This window comes from Neomonachus schauinslandi, chromosome 15 (genome assembly GCF_002201575.2).
Source record: "Neomonachus schauinslandi chromosome 15, ASM220157v2, whole genome shotgun sequence".
Taxonomy (NCBI): Eukaryota; Metazoa; Chordata; class Mammalia; order Carnivora; family Phocidae; genus Neomonachus; species Neomonachus schauinslandi.
Window position 1 is genome coordinate 12,479,630 of NC_058417.1, and position 21,042 is coordinate 12,500,671.

General features: G+C 40.1%; 1 protein-coding gene across 2 annotated transcripts in view; it reads left to right on the plus strand.

Annotated features, from left to right (window-relative positions):
- The first annotated feature begins 279 nt into the window (after positions 1 to 279).
- DHRS7B (dehydrogenase/reductase 7B) overlaps positions 280 to 21,042 on the plus strand; it is a 71,932-nt gene continuing 51,169 nt past the window's right edge. For both annotated transcript variants that reach the window (XM_044921481.1, XM_021694596.2), the window contains exon 1: positions 280 to 314. In XM_044921481.1, the coding sequence (XP_044777416.1) occupies positions 295 to 314 (20 nt within the window). In that variant the 5' untranslated portion in view covers positions 280 to 294. The remainder of the gene's footprint in view (positions 315 to 21,042) is intronic.

A 21,042-nucleotide genomic window follows, 5' to 3' on the forward strand; every position in this document is an offset into this window, starting at 1 on the left:
GAGCATACATTCTCCAGTGCACCGACCACTTGCCCCCACCCCAACACGCCACCGAGAGAGTGCACGAAACCCAAACCACGACCTTCCGAATTTCCCTCCGAAAGAGGGAAGAAAGCCGCTTAGGTAGGAGCGGGCCTTTCAAACCTCGCGCTGCTGCGCATGCTTCCGGCACCTCGAGGAACGCACGCCCGACACGCACGCGCAGCCCAAGGACCGGGATTGGACGGAGCCTCGCTGGCGGGGCGAGCGAAGTCTCGCGTCACTTCCGAGGCGGGAGGACGAAGTTGATTGACCATGGTCACAGAAGCGACCAGGTAGGGGCTGGGGAGGAAGCGACCTCCGCGACGAGGGGCGGAGGGACGGGCCCGGAACGAGGCGCGCGGCTGTATCCCGACTCGAGTGCATTCCCGGCCCCGGGGACGGGAGGGAAGCGGGTTTAGAGGCCGAGCGGAGGCCGCGGACCCTGAGGGGCACGCCGCGTCCCTGGGCGGGCCTCTGGCCGCCCGCCGCCCCCCGCCTCTGAGGGAAGATTCAGCTCCGGCGCTTACACTCGAGTCTTGCCGCTGGCGCTTTCTCTTTGGACAGCGGGCGCCTTCGCTGACGTCCCTGTGGCGGTGTGAGCGGCTGGAAAGGGCGGACACGCCCAGGCTTCGCGGAGCGCTGGGGGTGCGCCCCGGGCGAGGGCCTGTCGCTTTCCCCGATTCCGCACCCACGGACAGGAAGCCCGGCGGCAGCGGGCGTGACCCAGGCTCGAGCGCTAGAGGCTGGTGGCATTAAAGCCTGGCGTTAGAGACCCAGGGTTAGCAAAGGAGATCCCGTTTTCACAAGGCAGGGGAGAGTATTGACTGTGGAGCACCCGCAGCAGGGGGCTGTTTTAGGTATCTTACTCCTCCAGTCCTTGCTCCGCCGCTTCCTGCCTGTGCGTCTTTGGGCAAATGTCTTAAATTCTTGGCGCCTAGGTACTCAACAGTAATTTTGAGAATAAGACGCCCATATTCGTGAAGTGGTTGTGAAACGTCAAGGAGATTGCCTGTAGAATGCACCCCCCCCAGTGTCTGGCACATAGTAGTTACCCAATAAAAGGTATCTGTAGAATTCTCTTTTAATTTCCCTTGGTATAGTGATTTGAGAGTTGAGAAGTTACTTCTGGGCTTCATATACACCTATGTTTAGTGAGCTAGTACTTGATTCTTGTAGTGGGCTTGCCAGGAAGTGCTTTCCGCGTCTTCCAACCTGTATGGAGGTGGAGGGAGGGGGGTTGGTGGTGAGGAGAACAAAGAGGAAGCCGGTTTCTAAAGGAGTGGCAGGTGGAGCAAGGGATCCTTAGCTTGGTGGTCCAGAGATACAATTAGTAAAAATGATCTAATTCTTCAGAAGGATAGGGAGGGGAACTAACTTATGACTGTGTCTCTTGTAGATATCTCTCTTACTCTTCACCACAAAAGAGTAAAGTGGGTGGTATCATCATATGCGTTCAGTGGAGTTATGAAAGCTGAGATTACACACAACACATACGTGGGGGAGGCAGACTTTTAGAAGTAGGCCTCTGTGTAAAACCTACTCATTCTAGTACAGGGGTTGCCTTTGAAGAGGTCGTTGTGAAAGAAGTTATATTTTAAAGGTAATCTGGAGCCTTGTCATAATATAGCTTATGAACATACAGAGGGTCTCTCAACTTTTCCTAAGGTAATGATGCTTTTTATTTCTCCTGAGGCTTATGATGGGAAGGAGCCAAGACGGGAGGAAGAAGTAGGGTCATGACTGAGCCTTGGTCAGGAGTGACCAGTAAGGCTGAGTGCTTCTTCTTGCTGGGATTTTCTGGGCTGAGCTTCTGTTAACCCCAAAGACAGTGTGGTGAGGCTTCCAGATTAGCAGTTGACTGTAGTTTATGTAGTCCTAATAGGGCTCGCTTTAAAAGGAGGAATTATAAAGATGGAGATGGATAAATTATGTTTTGCTGAATTAATTTTGTTCAGGAAACAGAAGACCACCTAATTTGTTCTATTATTTTCCTTTGCAACTTTTTTTTTAAGGTTTTATTTATTTATTTGTGTGAGAGAGAGAGAGAGCACAAGCAGGGGGAAGTGGCAGGCAGCGGGAGAAGCAGACTTCCTGCTTAGCAAGGAGCCCAATGTGGTTGGGACTCGATCCCAGGACCCTGGGATCATGACCTTAGCCCAAGGCAGATGCTTAACCAACTGAGCCACCCAGGTGCCCTCCTTTGCAACATTTGAAGCTTCTTTAGGATCATTCCTTTTATTCCTGGGTGCAAGGTTTCTTTTATTGTAGAAAACAGACGTTGAAAAAAAAAATTATACCATTGGAAAGGATCTTTGTTGTAATTTTTTTCTGGATTGTAGATTGATTAGGGATCTGGTAGAAACACTAAAACAGTAGTTACCATGTGTTAATTTTATGGCATATACTGAGCCATTTTCCCAAGAGGGAAGTACTATCTTATTTATTTTTTAAAGATTTATTTATTTATTTTATTTTATTTTATTTATTTTTTTTTTTTTTTAAGATTTTTTATTTATTATTTGAGAGAGAGAGAATGAGAGAGAACACATGAGAGGGGGGAGGGTCAGAGGGAGAAGCAGACCCCCTGCTGAGCAGGGAGCCCGATGCGGGACTCGATCCAGGGACTCCAGGATCATGACCTGAGCCGAAGGCAGTCGCTTAACCAACTGAGCCACCCAGGCGCCCTTATTTATTTATTTTAGAGAGAGAGCGCGCCTGTGCTTGGGCAGGGGGCAGAGGGGGAGTGAGAAAGAGAATCTTCAGCAGACTCCTCACTCAGCGCAGAGCCCAACACAGGGCTCTATCCCACAACCCTGAGATCATGATCTGAGCCGAAATCAAGAGTCAGATACTTAACTGACTGAACCACCCAGGTGCCCGGGGAAGTACTATTTTAGTTCCATAAATTGAGGCTCAGAGAAGTGGAATGATGTGTCTAAATTTGGAGAATCTAAGAGAGAACAGAAACTGTGTTAAAGGGGGGTATCTTGGGGAATGTAGAATACACCAGGAAGGGAGAGAAAGGTTATCCTCAGATGCTGGAGAACACTGGAATGAAGGGACCTTTTCTCATTAAGGCATGGAGTTTCCTACTGGGAGGGAAGGCACTTAAAGGCAAAAACCTGTTGTTTTATCTGCATATCCTGGGCCAAGGTCAGCACAGCTGGACTTAGGTCCCTAGGTTTTGAAGTGCAGGTCTGGAACCCTGCTGCCCTGCAATAATGGATTGATAATGTACTTTGCTTTGAAAGAACCTGACACTGTATACAAGAGTGTGCAAATCACATAAATGCATGATCACTTCACATCAAAAAGATTCTTGGCTATTTATAAACATCTATTTGCAGGTTCTTTTAATTTTTATTTAAAAATGTTTTTCTTATTGGGCGCCTGGGTGGCTCAGTTGGTTAGTCGTCTGCCTTCAACTCAGATCATGATCCCAGAGTCCTGGGATCGAGTCCCACATCGGACTCCCTGCTCAGCGGGGAGTCTGCTTCTCCCTCTGCCCTTTACCCTGCTTGTGCTCTCTCTCACTCACTCTCTCTCTCAAATAAGTAAATAAAAAAAAAAATCTAAAAAAAAAATGTTTTTCTTATTTTTTAAAATTTTAATTCCAGTGTAGTTAACAGTGTTATATTAGCTTCAGGTGTACAATATAGTGATGTAGCAATTCAGTATATTACTCAGTGCTCATCAAGATTAAGTGTTCTCTTAATCCCCTTCATCTATTTCACCCATCTCCCCACCCGCTTCCCTCTAGTAACCATCAGTTTGTTCTCTATAGTTAAGAGTCTGTTTTTTGGTTTGTCTTTTTTTTTTCCTTTGTCCGTTTGTTTTGTTTCTTAAATTACACGAGTGAAAACTTACGGTATTTGTCTTTCTCTGACTTATTTTGCTTAGCATTTATTCTTAGCTCCATCCATGTTGTTGCAAATGGCAAGATTTCATTCTTATGGCTGAATTGAATTTAAATGTACAATCCATTGCGTAGATGTATGTATATACACAGATGCACACACAATATATTACATATATACAATAAGCATACTATACAATAGATGTATATATACATATTATACAATATATGTATGTAATATGCATATATATTATACAATATCCATATATATATACAGAATGTATCATACACACACACACAGTGCATTGTATATATATATATACCACATCTTCTTTATTCATTCATCTGTTGATGGACACTTGGGCTGCTTCCATAATTTGGCTATTGTAAATAATGCTGCAGTAAACATTGGGGTGCATATATCCTTTCAAATTAATGTTTTCGTATTCTTTGGGTAAATACCCAGTATTGCGATTCCTGGATCATAGGGTAGTTCTATTTGTAATTTTTTGAGGAACCTCCATACTGTTTTCCACAGTGGCTGCACCAGTTTTCATTTCCACCAACAGCGCAAGAGGGTTCTTTCTCTTCACATTCTCGCCAACATTTGTTTCTTGTGTTTTTGGTTTTAGCCATTCTAAAAGGTGTGAGGTGATTATCTCATTGCAGTTTTGATTTCCATCTCCCTCATGATGAGTGATGTTGAGCATATTTTCATGTGCTGTTGGCCATCTTTATATCTTTGGAAAATGTCTGTTCATGTCTTCTACCCATTTTTTAATTGGTTTATTTGTTTCTTGGGTGTTGAGTTTTATAAGTTCTTTATATATTTTGGTTACTAGCCTTTTATTGTATATGCCATTTGTAAATATCTTCTTCCATTCAGTAGGTTGTCTTTTAGTTTTGAGTGTTTCCTTCACTCTGCAGAAGTTTTTTATTTTGATGTAGTCCCTGTAGTTTATTTTTGCTTTTGTTTCCCTTGCCTTAGGACACATATCTTTTTTTTTTTTTTTAAGATTTTATTTATTTGAGAGAAGAGAGCACACATGAGCAGGGGGGAGGGGTAGAGGAAGAGGGAGAAGCAGACTCCCCACTGATCAGGGAGCCCGATGCGGGACTCCATCCGAGGATCCTGGGATCATGATCTGAGTCAAAGGCAAGACACTTAACCAACTGAGCCAACCAGGCGCCCCATAGGACACATATCTTGAAAGAAGTTGCTATAGCTGATATGAAAGAAATTACTGCTTGTGCTCTCTTCTTCAGGGTTATTAGATAATACTTCCTATAGTGTACTTAAAATACTTTATTCAGATTTGCAACTGTATGTTTGTATAAAGGGAGCTATGTTTGTGTTTAGTCAAGATCATGGAATGTATCTTCCCTAACATACATTCCTCTTTTTCTCCGTAATAAAAATAGTTAACATTCATTGAGTGTTGTGTGCCAGACTTTATGCTAAGCATTTTATTGGATTATTCAATTCTCACAATAACTCTGTAAAGTAGGAATAGTTATCTTTATAGAGGAAGAAATGGGCTCAGGGATGGTAAGAAATTTATCCAAAGGCACAGAGATAGTGAGGGCAGGCCAGTTCTATGTACTCCAAAAGCTAGTGTTTATCTATGTATTTCATTCATTCCTTCATTTAACAGAACACACCTACTCTCTACCAGCGATGTGCTAGGTGTTGGGGATACAGTGATGGCCCAAACAGACACAGTCCCTGTTGTCAGGTTGCTTCTAAGTCTAACAATGGAGATAGGCAGAAAAAGAATTACAAACTAAATATTAATTACAGTTGTGGTGCCTGCTATAGAGGACGGTAGAGGGTGCTATGAGAATGTATAATGGGGCCATTTGGCAGCGGGAGGGAGTGAGGGGAGACAGAGGAGGCTCTGCTGAGGAAATACTCAGATCTGAGACCTTTAAGGACTGAGCTGGAGTTAAATTGGGCAAAGAGAAGGGTGAAGAGTTACCAGGGGGAGGGAAGGGCATGTGTGAAGCCTCGAGCATAGGAGGAGCTTGTGTCTTATGGTTACTGTGTGGCCAAAGGATGGCAAATGTTGCCCAAGTCTAACACAAAATGTACATAGGGGTCTTACCCCAGTCTTGGTTTATTTGTTTCTCAGAATTTATAATCAACTCCACAAACCATATCTGTTTTCCAGCTCTGATTAGAGTCCAGCCTCCTCCTTCAAACATGTGGTTAGACCTCTGGTTGCCCACAGGATGGGGATTGGGGATGAGACGAGAGATAAATACCTAAATGGGAGACTTAATTGGCATTGGTAATTTGTACTACAAAGCTAAATAGACACTGAGTGCCAATATTTTGTTTCATCATATTGTCTCTGGTTTGCAGAATGATTTAACAAACATTTTATAGCCCCACTATGGTCCACACCCTATGTTAGCCACCTAGGATACAAACATATAAGGACGTTCTGTTCCTTCGCCATGCATAATTTAATGTTTTATATGCCTTCCATTTAAGGTGCTGCAGGTTTTTTAAGAAAGATTTTATTTAATTACTTGAGAGAGAGAGAGAACGCCAGCAGGGGATGGAGCAGGGGGAGGAGCAGAGAGACAAGCAGACCCTGTGCTGAGCGTGGAGCCCAAGGTGGGGTTAGATCCCATGACCCTGAGATCATGACCTGAACCAAAATCGAGAGTCGGACGCCCAACTGACTGAGCCACCCAGGTGCCCCTAAGGTGCTTCAGTTGTTTTGTCAACATTATTCTTCAACATATATTTATTTAGCATTTATTATGTGCTAGGCACTGGGCTAGGGATACAGCATGAGCAAATAGTCATGGTCTCAGTCCTCATGGAGCTTAAGCTCCCATTTGGAGCTGGAAGGCAGTGAGGGAGGGAGTCAGGGAGATGAGGTTGAACAGGTAGGCTGGGGTCAGACCATGCAGCCCTCATAGGTCATGCCAAGGATTTAAGGCTTATCCTAAGAATGGTGGGAAGCCGTTGAAGAATTTCAGTCACGAGAGTATCAGCAGGTCTGTGTTATTGAAAGATCACTTTGGCTCCTCAGTGGAGGCAAAAGTCAATGGATTTGAGGGCTATTTAGGAGGTAGATCAGCAGGGCTTGGTAATATTTTCACTCTGGGATGAGAAGGGAAAGGAAGGTGTTAGGGCCAATTCTTCATTTTCTGGCTTGTGCTTCTGTGATAGGAAACCCCGGAGGAAGAACATGAGTTCAGTTTCGAAAAAGATGTCTTTGAAATAGTCCAAGTGGAGGTGTCACAAAGGCAATGGTCTAGGAGGATCTGTCCCTCAGATGACAGTAATGGGCTGAGTCCCTAAAAAAAACTCTTGTCTTCGAGGAATTTTTTTTTTTCATGTATTGAGGGAGCCATCAAAGTGGGGAAAGTGACAGTGAGGTAGCCCAGCAGGGAGTAAAATTTCTCCACATTTATGTTGGGGAAAAGTTAAGATCTGCCCACCTTAGAAATGGTCTCCACAAATGTGGAATGAAAGAAACTAGTTCTGTTATTGAATAAGCATTAACCCAGACTGGGATACATCACAAATATTCTCCTAATGAGATTACAAAAACAAAAACGAAATTCTACCATTTACAATTCATTACATACACAGTCTCAAGATTAATGATAATCTTGTAAGAACACTTGACAGCACCATTTGATGTACATGCTTTCATAGTTCCTCCTAAATTCACCTGGTAATTGGGGTGGCCATCTGTACTAATTAATTGCCTTTATCTGAAAGAAAAGTAAAACCTCTCTAATCTTGGTGTGCAGAGAATAGAGGTGTGTAGGCTAAACTCCTACCGTGACTGGGAGAGGGGGCGCTGTCTTCCTGGGTATTTACATTTAAAAGAGATGGCTTCTAGGACCTTCAAAAAACCTTCCTGAGTCCTGCAGCTAGCTTATTTAACCTTTAAAAAGATTTGCATACATATCAAAGGACAGAGGAAAGTTTTATAAATACTAGGTTATTCAAAGAAATGCTCTAAGAGGGCGCCTGGGTGGCTCAGTTGGTTAAGCGACTGCCTTCGGCTCAGGTCATGATCCTGGAGTCTCGGGATCGAGTCCCGCATCGGGCTCCCTGCTCGGCAGGGAGTCTGCTTCTTCCTCTGACCCTCCTCCCTCTCATGCTCTCTGTCTCTCATTCTCTCTGTCTCAAATAAATAAATAAAATCTTTAAAAAAAAAAAAAAAAAAAGAAAAAGAAATGCTCTAAGAAAAAGGAGAGAGGAAAAAAGATCTCTTTCCCTTTTGGCAACAGAGAAGAGTCAATTTAAAAAATTTACTTATACTTATGGTGCAGTAAAATGTTGGACTGGAGCACACACAGAATGGGGATGATTCTGAAGAGACTTTGAAGTGAGTTCCATGTAGTTTTGCATAGTTAGGATGCCCTCAAATGGTCAAATGCAGCCCATAATTTCTTGTACATTGATTTAAAGAAAAATGTAGATCTGGGTCCTCCGGGTAGTTTCCAGCCAAAACTCTTGTCTCTCATAGTTAACCCTTCCAGGGCTTGTCTTGTCCTCCTTAAGGTCAGTAATGTCATTTCTTAGTCCTACCCAATGTAAAAAACAAAATTCAAATAAGTAAAATTTAAAGATTTTTTTTTTAAGATTTTATTTATTTATTTGACAGAGAGAGACACAGTGAGAGAGGGAACACAAGCAGGGGGAGTGGGAGAGGGAGAAGCAGGCTTCCCGCGGAGCAGGGAGCCCGGTGCGGGGCTCGATCCCAGGACGCTGGGATCATGATCTGAGCCAAAGGCAGACGCTTAACGACTGAGCCACCCAGGCGCCCAAAACTTAAAGATTTTATTAATTTTATTCAGTGATTCATGAATCAGGCAACGTCCCATCTAGCAGACAGAAAGGAGCTTCAAGGAGGTATACAAAATGAAAAACTTTTATAAGCAGAAGGGAGTGGGAACAAGGAAGTTATACTAGCAAAAAGTGGATTGGTTTTGGCAAGGTCACTTTCCTTTAGGGGATTGCAGGGGTCTATCAGATTACCTCACTAATGCTGACCAGGTGATTCCTGATTGATTTAAGATTCCACTCCTGGAAGAGTCTGAGGCTGTAATTAAACTAAAACTTGGTTTGGTGATGTGGGGCTTAGCATACGTGACTCTGTTTTGGGTCTTTTGCCTTGTTTTTAACCCCAGTTATACATAGATGAGACCTTTCTTTGGTAGGTAATGTTAAGATTTTAATGCAGAAATGAATTCTCCATTAATCTATTCTGGAAAGCTACAAACATGAGGATAGAAATTGAGGTTGAATGGCAAGTAAATTTAGCTTGGAAGCTTCTTGCCACCCACCAAGGTAGGAAATTGAATAAATGCTTTTAGATTCTGACTGAGCTCTCCCTCCAATCTCCTTAAGTTCACGGTAACCTGAGACTTGTCTACTCATCTGCTTTGTGGGAAGGAGAGGTCTGCTGATAGCCACTGAATTAATGGAACATTGCTTACCAGTAGTTTGAGCTTGTTTGCTGTAGCTAGAGCTTTACTTTATCAAGTAAGATCTTGTTTGTACTGGGAGCACTGTTTGGAAGGGAGATGTAAGATTTTCCAGGTTTATGTAAGATTTTCCAGGTTTATATGAGTAGTACCTAGCAGTTGTTAAACTGGAAAGTGTATTAGGAAACTACTATTGCTTCAAAATTCTCTGTGAGTATGGTATTATAGTCCACATTGGCTTAAAACAGCTAAACTGAATCAAGGAAATTGTACTGAGTTCCTATTAAGCAGTTAGCTTGTTTACATTCAATTCTTGCATTAAAGCCTTTGTATTTTATTTGGGTGCTTGCAGCTGAATATGGGGATCTATTCATCTAGACAGTATTAAAATTCTTCCTGTTTAGGGCTCCAACTAAAGGATTACTAATATTATTATTTATTCTCTATGTAATGCACTTAATGTGGACGTTAGAGTCTGAATACCTGGTTCAAATCTCTCTTCTACCACTTGCTAGCTATGCGACTTCAAGTGCTTTTCTCATTTAGCAAATGGAAATTACTATCATACCTACCTCATAGGAATGGTATGTGGAGGAAATGAGATCATGGGTATGGAGTCTGTAGCCCAGTAAGTTGCAAACACTAAAAAAAGTTAGTAATTGTTATTAATATTTTTCTTTACACAGTAGCCATATATGGTAACAAGCTAAAAGTTACTTTTTTAAAGTACATTTTGGACATTTGTGTAATATTATTGTTTCACTCCATTAAACTCGTCATGTGTATTAGAAACGGTCACAGAGTAAGTAAAAGATTAATTATATTAGAAATAGAAATGCACTCTGGTGCAGGAGTTGGGATATCTAGTAATTTCTGCCACATTTTCAAGGGAATGAAGGATTGTGACATATCTTGTAGCATTCTGTAATGTATGAAAAGCTTCTGAAAGCAGCATTGTCCCTCTTTTCCTATCAGTTGCTGGGTCTTTACAAAGGGCAAGCTTTTTTCTCTCTTCTTAACCTGAAGATTTACAAATTGTGACAAATAGTGGTTCTTTTTGTGCATACTGTACATGCACCTCCCAAGGGCCCAATCCAGTAGGTTGCACAAAAGTGTTACAGCTTTTGCTCTCCACTGACTCTTTGGATAGCGATTGGGGCCTGAAGTTCCAGCTCCTGAGAACTAGGAGATAGGAGTACCGCGAGGGAGCCCAAGGCGCTACAGGTGTTCAGTTTTTTCATTTCACATATGCTGCCCATTTGTTCATTATTCATCCAACAATATTTGTGTCTGGCACAGGAAGCAGAGAATTGAGGGGCTTAAGCCACCAGAGAGAGTCCACATGTGGACAGATCAAGTACAACCAGGTGTTCCAAAAGCTCTGGCATAAGGCACCAGACAGTTCTGGGCTTTCTTCTTGATCTGATTTTTAGGTTGAGAAACACTTACATGAGGTAAACTTGCAACAGCAGAGGAGGTTTCTAGCAGCTGGGGTATAAGCAATTCCAGTGGACCCCACTCATCACTTTATAGTATATGAGGAACTGTTATCTCTTTATCTCTTATCATAACTGTCTTGAGATGTGTGTAGAATGAGGATTATTTCCTTATTTTATAGGTAGGGAAGCTGGGGTCCAAAGTGGAAAATAAGTTCCATTATAGAACAGGAAATAAATGATGGCAACATTTTGACTCCACTAGTGCTCCACCATGTAGTAATTATAGTGATTTCCATTTCATTTGTAATGCTGGACTGCCTCAGTTTAAGGAATCTAGACTTATGAAAATCCAGGTGTACTAATTCACTCAGGTTTAAGAGGTGAATATTCACATTGCAGACGGATTTTCTAGCAAAGGTAGGTATTCTAAGTTGTATTCAGATGGACTTAGGGCGGTTTGTGGATTTCCTGATATTTCCACAGTTTATTTGTATAAACTTATATTTTAGCAGATTCAGCAGTAATAAGGTTTCCAAAGGAATCTATTCCAAGAAAAGATAGAGAATTTTTAAAATTCAATATATAAATTTAAAAACTGTGGTACTTAATTTTCCCCAGTCAGTGTTTCTCAGACAGTAATGCCCCCCAAAAAATTGTTTAAAAAATGTAAATGCAACTTCATAGGAAAATGTCTGTTATGTTCCTCAGTGTGTTGTGTGTGGTAGAATATTGTACTGTGTAGAACTGTTTCAATTAATGAAAAGGGGGATAAAAAAAGAGAAGGTCACTTCATTGTTAATTGGTGGATAAGGAGAGATGAAATTTAAATAGTTAATTTGGCTACCCATGAGTGCTAGACATAGCAAGAAAGATTAATTTATCCATTTTCCTTGTTCCTTCTTTTTTTTTTTTTTTTGAAGATATTATTTATTTATTTGTCAGAGAAAAAGAGAGCACAAACAGGGGGAGTGGCAGGCAGAGGGAGAAGCAGGCTCCCCGCTGAGCAAGTAGCCGGATGTGGACTCCATCCCAAGACCCTGGGATTATGACCTGAGCCAAAGGCAGACATTTAACTGAGCCACCCAGGCATCCCTTCTTTATTTCTTCTTTTCACCCTTTCTGACATTACCTACCAACTTTCTAAGTAGATAACCCAGTAATTATAGAGATCATTGCTATCATTTCTAATCCTTCCTGCAACTGTGTGAGGCAGATAAGGAAACTGGCTGAAATATTAAGTAACTTGTCTAGAGATACTTAACTAGTTAGTCTGGTTATTGGTGTTTTTGAACCTAGGTCTGCTTAGTTCCAAAGGCGGTTTGCTATATCATATCAGTAATTTGAAATTATCATCATACCTGTCATTTATATCTTAATAGAAAAATGGTAGCCGGAACTTGATCTTAGGTAAAAATCAAGAGAAATTTGGGGCACCTGGGTGGCTCGTCGATAAGCGTCTACCTTTGGCTCAAGTCCTGATCCCAGGGTCCTTGGATTGAGCCCCGCATCAGGCTCCCTGCTCAGCGGGAAGCCTGCTTCTCCCTTTTCCACTCCCCCTGCTTGTGCTCCTGCTCTCTCTCTCTCTCTCTCTCTGTCAAATAAATAAATAAAAATCTAAAAAAAAAAAAGAAATTTAAAGAGAAATTTATTGGGAAAAAGATTACTGAATTGTAAGAAACAAAGTTTGGTTCTGAACTGTATCAGGAGAAAGATGTGGTTGGACAACTGTAGCTACTGACACCAGGCCAGAGATACTGGATAAAGTGAGGAAATGTAAATTCTTACAAGAAGCAAATTTCACAGTGATCTAGTATCTTTTTTTTTCTTCCCATAAACTTGAAATTAATAGTAGTTGCTTTTTTTCCCCCAACATTTTAAATTTAACTCGGCCACACATCACGTCTTATAAGCCATCTTTTGAAAGTTTCTAATTGACACGCAGTATTTGATTATGAAGGCATTCAGATAGGATGATTTGAGAGAGAGAATTTCCATTTGATTAGGTTTGTGTTATTATCAGTTATTATCAGTTTTAATTTCTAGCAGTAGGAAAAAGTCCATTAAGTCCTTGGGATGAGGTGGGAAGACTTCTGGTATGGTAAAGAGGTTGCAAATTTCCCCAAGAAACTAACTATAAAACAGGACAGATTTGTCAAAAACAACCATTTCAAAGGTCTGGAAATTGACCAAAGGCACACAACAAATTTGAAAAGCATTTATTCATGAAAAAGCATCGAACAGGGGTGCATGGGTGGCTTAGTCGTTAAGCGTCTGCCTTTGGCTCAGGTCATGATCCTAGGGTCATGGGATGGAGCCCCGTGACCACCCCGTGATTGAGTCCCGAATCGGGCTCCCTGCTCATCGGGAAGCCTGCTTCTCCCTCTCCTACTCCCCCTGCTTGTATTCCCTCTCTTGCTGTCTCTATCTCTGTCAAGTAAATAAATAAAATCTTTAAAAAAAAAGAAAATGCATCAAACGTTAGGTGAGACCAATGGGAATCTGTGGTGTTCCTGCCTGGGCTCTTCCCATCCCATCCCATACCCCCAGCTCAGTTAGTGTAGTAGTTCAAGCGGGTGACCAGCTGTCTTACTGTTGGGGCTAGCTATTTGGAGCAGAGAGAAAACCAAAAACCATGTCCAGCAGCTTTCTTAGTCTTAGGTTGTGGCCCTGGTTGGGCAAGCAGTGAACCAGTAGACGAACTAGAAATTTGACAGGTCCTATAAATAAGACAGCCATAGATAGGCTTGATAAACCCCCACGTACTCTGGATGACTGGAAAGCTACATGTATGAGCATAGTTTGCTAGAGAGGGCCCAAGCTATCCACAGATCCCTGGATGACAGTGCGCAGCTACAGAGGAGTTATGAGAAAGCTTGATGAGAAGGAAAAGCTAAGGAAGACTTGAAAATTGCTTGAACTTTGAATGTACTTCCCATACCACACATAGATCCATCTGCAAAGGGTAGAAGCTGTATTTGTCTGAGATGTTTGGGCACAAATACTGACATATAATGGTTGACTATTAAGATATTCAGATAACCACCAGTAGGAATCCAAGCATAAAAATAAAAATAAGAAAAAAAGAAAAACTGAGCAGAGACCTCTGGCCACATACTGTGGGTGAACCAAAATCCATAGGTTTAGTACAGGCAAGTTATTAAACAAATTTTAAAAGTCTGCTACTCTACCTGTCTCCAGAGGAGAAAATGAGAATCTGGAGTTGCTACAGTGTAATAGCTAAAATAGCCAGTTTTCAGTAAGAAATGTTGAAAAACAGGAAACTGTGACTCATACCTAGGGGAAAATAGCAAAAAGAACAAAGGTTGAAGACAGATTAATAGAGCCTCAGAAATCCTTGGGACAATATCAAGTGTACTATCATTTGGGAGTCCCAGAAGAAGAGAGAATGGAGCAGAAAAAGTATTTAAAGAAATAGTGTCCCAGGGTGCCTGGGTGGCTCAGTTGTTAAGCCCCTGCCTTTGGCTTAGGTCATGATCCCAGGGTCCTGGGATGGAGTCCTGTGTCAGGCTCTCTGCTCAGTGGGGAACCTGCTTCTCCCTCTCCCTTTGCCTCTCTACCTACCCCCTCCACCCCCGCTCATGCACTCACTCTCTCTAAAATGAATAAATATTAAAAAAAAAAAAAAGAAATAATGTCCCCAAATCCCGAAATTTGACAAAGAACACTATTAGTTTCCTATTGCTGCTATAAGTTACCACAAATGCAATAGCCTAAAACTCCTTAAATTTATTATCTTATAGTTCTTAAGGTCAGAAGTCCTAAAATCAAGGTATCAGTGAGATTGTATTCCTGCTGGAAGCTCTAGAGGGAATCTGTTTACTTGCCTTTTCCAACTTCTATAGGCCATCAACATTCATTAGCTCGGGGTCCCTTCCTTATATTACTCTAACCTCTACTCTGTTGTCACATCTACTCTATGACTCATCCCTCTTGCCTCCCTCTTATAAGGACTCTTGTGATTGTATTGGGCCTGCCCAGATAATGCAGGATAATCTCCCCATCTTGAGATCCTTAATTAATTGCATCTGTAAAGTTCCTTTTACCATATAAATAAAATAATATACTCATAGGTTCCAGGGATTAGGATGTGGACATCTTTGGGGGATTTTATTCAGGCTACTATAAACATCAGTATATATATCCAGGAAACTCAGTGAACCCCAAGTAGGGTAAACATAAAGATTCTCATCTAGATACATCATAGTAAAATTGTTGAAAGCCAAAGATCAAAGTTAAAAGCAGTAAGAGAAAAATTACTACTCACATACAGGGGACAATCATATATGATTAATGGCTTAACTTCTCATCTTAAAGAATGGTGTTGGAACTTCTGGTTTCTTATTCAGCATGTAAGGAGCTTAGAAGTTGCCCTTCCATCCTAACAAGTAAAAAGCAGAACAAATGGAAAAATCAACCAACTCTTAGGTCCATCAGAGTCATGAGATCACAGAGCAAACTTTTGCCACCAAAATTGGCAAAACAGGTGGATACAGAGAATCACACTTGTTGGAGCAGTACTGCTGGAGGAAAACCTGAACTGTAATTGACAAATTGCTGGAGGCTCAATGTGGACAAGTCTGAGAGTTAAAAACTCTGGAGTGACCCAGTCTAAAGGGAGCCCCACAGTTTTGTGAGTTTTGACTCCAGGAGCTCTACCAGGCCCTCACAGTGAATACTGGGAGAAAAATTCCCTTGTGCTTCTGTTATGGGGAGGGAAAAGTAACTTTTGAAATATGGCAGAGCATTTTGTTCTTAACAAGACCTGCCCTCAGGAGAAACTATTTTATCTAGGGAACTTACTTAGGGAAGGGGATATACTCAACTCCAGCTCCCTCTAGTCATCCTGTCCTAGCTAAGGAGGGGAATAAAACCCTGAGAACCACTGATGAAGTTCACAGTTAGGGGGATAGGCTTACCAAAAGACTAGATCTAATCATTGGACCATAGCATGCTTCTACTGCCTCTTCATTTCTCAAAGCCTATTTACTACAGTTCTTTTTAACCAGTACATCATTTCTGCCTTTCTTTTTTTTTTTTTTTTTTAAGATTTTATTTATTTGTCAGCGCTAGAGCACAAGCAGGGGGAGCAGCAGGCAGAGGGAGAAGCAGGCTCCCCACTGAGCAAGGAGCCTGATGCAGGAGTCAATCCCAGAACCCTGGGATCATGACCTGAGCTGAAGGCAGATGCTTAACCACCTGAGCTACTCAGGTATCCCGATTTCTGCCTTTCAAGAAAACAGTACAAGACATACTGAAAGACAAAAAATAAAGTTTGAGGAGACCGAACAGCATTAGAACCAGAGTCAGATATGGCAGGAAAGTTGGAATTATCAGACTGATAATTTGAAAACTATGATTAATATGCTAAGGAGTTTAAAAGAAAAAAATAGACAACATGCAAGAACAGATGGATAATATAAGCAGAGAGAAAATCTAGGAAAGAATAAAAAAGAAATGCTAGAGATAGAAAACACTCTAAGAGAAATGAATGTCTGATGGGCATGGCTGAGGTAAGAATCTCTGAGCTTGAGCATATGACAATAGGAACTTTCTGTTCTATTCCTTTTAGTTCCTTTCTTCCCAAAACTGAAAAGCAAAAAGAAAGAGATATATAAGAACTGTGAAACAACTACAAAAGATGTACTATATACATAATGGGAATATCAGAAGGAAAAGAAAAAGAATCAGAAACAATATTTGAAGCAACAATGATAGAGAATGTCCCCAAATTAATCGGAGGCACCAAACCACAGATCCAGGAAGCTCAGGGAATACCAAGTAAGGTAATGCCAAGATAATCTCACAACACCTAGGCATACTATTGTTAAACTTCAGAAAATCAAAAATAAGAAAAAAAACCTTGGAAGAAGCAAAAAACCACCCCCCCCACAAAAAAACTTACCATAGCGGAACAAAGATAAGAAATATATCTGATTTCTCTTCAGAAACCATGTAAGCAAAAACAGAATAGTGTGAAACTTCCAAAATGTTAAGAGAAAAAAGCCTAGAAATTTTAAACAAAATCTTTAAATTTTTATTTATTTTTTAAGTAATCTCTACACCCAACATGGGTCTCAGACTCACAGCCTGGAGATCAAGAGTCACATGCTCCACTAACTGAGCCAGCCAGGTGCCTCAAAAAGCCTAGAATTCTATACCCTGGGAAGTTACCTTTCAAAAGTGAAGGAGAAATAGACTTCTCAGACAAAAATTGAGGGAGTTTGTTGTCAGTAGACTTGCCTTGCAAGAAATGTTAAAAGTTCTTCAGAGAAGGAAGATGGTATAGGTCAGAAACTCGTAACTACATAAAAGAAGAAAGAGCATTAGTGAACGTAAAATAAAAACTTTAATTTTCCTCTTAATTGGCCTAACAGGTAACAGTTTGCTCAGAATGATAATAGGAAAAATGTATCAGTTTGTGTGTATATGCATATGTATATGTGAAATGAATGACAGCAATGATATAAGAGATGGAAGAAAGGAATTAATATTTTGTCACTTGCATTATCTGTGAAGTGGTATAGTGTTAATTGAAAGTGGGCTTGGATTAGTTATAAATATGCTGCATTCTGTAAGGCAACCACTAAAAAAAGTTTAAAAAGAAGTATAATTGATATTCTAAGAAAGAGAAAATGGAATCATATAAATGCTCAGTTAAACTCCAGAAGGTAGAAAAAGTGTGGAAGACAAAAAGTAGGAGCAAAGAATGATGACAACAAAGAGAAAACAGTAACAAATATGGTAGATATTAATCTAAGTATATAAATAATCACTCTAAAGGTCAGTGGCCTATATATACCAATTATAAGAAATTTTCAGAGTGGATCAAAAAACAAGACCCAACAATATGTTGTCTACAAGAAACCTATTTTAAATATAAAGACATATAGATTAAAATAAAGGGGTGGAGAAAGATATATCATGCCAGCACTAATGAAAAGAAAGCAGGAGGGCGCCTGGGTGGCTCAGTTGGTTAAGCAACTGCCTTCGGCTCAGGTCATGATCCTGGAGTCCTGGGATCGAGTCCCACATCGGGCTCCCTGCTCAGCAGGGAGTCTGCTTCTCCCTCTGCCCTTCCCCCCTCTCATGCTCTCTCTCTCTAATAAATAAATAAATCTTAAAAAAAAAAGAAAGAACAGAAAGCAGGAGTAGCTATATTAATTTTAGAGCAGACTTCAGGGTAAGGACAGTGATCAGGAATAAAGAGGGGCATTACATAACGATAAGGGGAGTAAAAAATACTCCCAAAAGACATAACATTCCTTAGTGTATGCACCTAACTACAGTGTGTCAAGGTACATGTGGCAAAAACTGGTAGAATCACTAAGACAAATAGATGAATCCACTATTGTAATTGGAGACTTAATACCTCTTTGTCAGAAATGAACATAATTCACCAGGCAGAAAATCGGTAAGAATGTATTTGAAGTTAACAGCACCATCAATCAACTGGATATAATTAACATCTATAGAATATTTCATCCAACAACAGCAGATTACAAATTATTCTCAAGTTCACATGGAACATTCACCAAGATAGATCATATTCTGGGCCATAAAACACAATAAACTTAAAAGAATTAAAATCATATATTGTCTGCTTTTGGGCCACATTGGAATTAAAGTAGAAGTCAGTAACAGAAAGGTAGTTGGAAAATGGCCTAACATACGTGGAAGATTAAACAACACGCTTCTAAATAACATGGGGGTCAAAGAAGAAATCTGAAATTTAAAAATATTTTGAACTAAATGGAAATGAAAATCCAATTTATCAGAATGTGTGGAATGTAGTGAAAACTATGCTTAGAAATTTATAGCATCGAATGCATATATTAGAAAAAAAAGAAAAATCCCAAATTAGTAATTTAAGCTTCTATCTTAGGAAAAAAAACAAATTAAATCAAAAGTAAGCAGAATAGTAATGATAATTGGAGTAGAAATCAATGAAATTGAAAAATAAGAATCGGTAAAATCAAAACCAAAAGCTGATTTTTTTTAAGAGATCAATAAAATTGATAAGCCTCTAGCCAGGCTAACTAAGAAAAGGAAAAAAAAAAAAGACATTGCTAATATCAAAAGAGAAAGAGGAGACATCACTACAGATCCCATGGACATGATACTAAAGGAATATGAACAATTCTGTACCCACAATTTTGATAACCTAGATGAAATTGACCAATTATTTGAAAGACACAATGTGTCAAACTCATACAAGAGGAAATAGACAATCTGAATAGGCCTATATCTGTGAAAGAAATGGGATTAATAATTAATGTTCCAAATTAGAAAGCACCAGACCTGAATGAGTTCACTGGTGAATTCTGCTAAACATTTAAGTAAGAAATTATGCCAATTCTCTATAATCTCTTCCAGAAGATGGAAGTAGAGGGAATGCTTCCTTACTTATTCTGTGAGGCCAATATTCCCCTGATACCGAAACTGGACAAAGAGATTACAAGAAAATAAAACTACAGACCCATATCTCTCATGAACATATATGCAAAATTCCTCAACAAAATATTACCAAATCGAATCAAGCATTGTATAAGTTGAATTATACACCATGACCAAGTGGAATTTATCTCAGCATGTAAGGCTGGTTGAACATTCAAAAATCAATATAACCCATCACATTAACATACTAAAGAAGAAAAATTATGTGACCATGCCAGTGGATGCAGAAAAAGCAGTTGACCAAATCCAGTACCGATTCATGATTAAAAACAACAGCAACAACAACAACAAAAAACCCCAACTCTCAGCAAACTGGTAATAGAAGAGAACTTCCTCAACTTGAAAAAGAACATTTATAATAAACCTACAGCCAACATCAACCTGCTTAATAGTGAGAAACTCAAAGCTTCCCTACTGAGATTAGGAAAAAGGCAATGCTCTTCTCACCACTGCTTTTCAACAGAGTACTGGAAGTCCTAACTAATGTAATGAGAAAGGGAAGCAAAAAGTATACCGTTTGGGAAGGAAGAAACAAAACTGTCTTTTTTTTGCAGATGACATGATTGTCTATGTGGAAAACCCAAAAGAATCAGCAAAAAAAACTCCTGGAATTAATAAGCAATTATAGCTAGGGTATAGGATACAAAGTTAGTATATAAAAGTCAATCATTTTCCTATATGCCAGCAATGAACAAGTGGAATTTGAAATTAAAGACAATATTATTTCTGTTAGCAGCCCCCCCCAACAAAAATGAAGTACTTAAGTATAAGTCTAATAAAATATGTACAAGATGTATTTGAGGAAAACTACAAAACTCTAATATATGAAATAAAAGAACTAAATAGTGAGATATTCCATGTTCACAGATAGAATGACTCAATATTGTCAAGATGTCGGTCCTCAGCTTGATCTATGATTTCAACATAATCTCAATAAAAATCTCAGCAAGTTATTTTGTGGATATTGACAAACTGGTTCTAAAATTTATATGGAGAGGCAAAAGACCCAGAATAGCTGACTTGATAATTGAAGAACAAAGTTGGAAGATGCAACTTCAAGACGGACTGTAAAGCACTAATCAAGACAATATGGTATTTGTGGAAGAACAGACAAACAGATCAGTGGAACAGAATAGGGAGCCCAGAAATAGACCCACAAAGCTCTAGTCAGTTGATCATTGACAAAGGAGCAAAGGCAATATAATGGAGCAAAGATAGTTCTTTCAACAAATGATGCTGGAACAACTGTACACCCACATGCCCGCAAAATGAAGCTAGACACAGATCTTACACCCTTTACAAAAATTAACTCAGACTGGATCACAGACTTAAATGTAAAACACAAAGCTATAAAACAAGAATATAATGTTGGAGAAAACCTTGGTAATTTGGGGTATACTGATGCCTTTTTAGATTCAACACCGAAGACATGATCCATGAAAGAAATACTTGATAACCTAGACTTCATTAGAATTAAAAACTTCTGCTCTGGAAAAAACGGTCAAGAAAATGAGAAGATAGGGGCGCCTGGGTGGCTCAGTTGGTTAAGCGACTGCCTTCGGCTCAGGTCATGATCCTGGAGTCCCGGGATCGAGTCCCGCATCGGGCTCCCTGCTCAGCGAGGAGCCTGCTTCTCCCTCTGACCCTCCCCCCTCTCATGTACTCTCTCTCATTCTTGCTCTCTCAAATAAATAAATAAAATCTTTAAAAAAAAAAAAAAAAGAAAATGAGAAGATAAGCCACAGACTGGGAGAAAATATTTGTAAAAGACGTATCTGATCAAACACT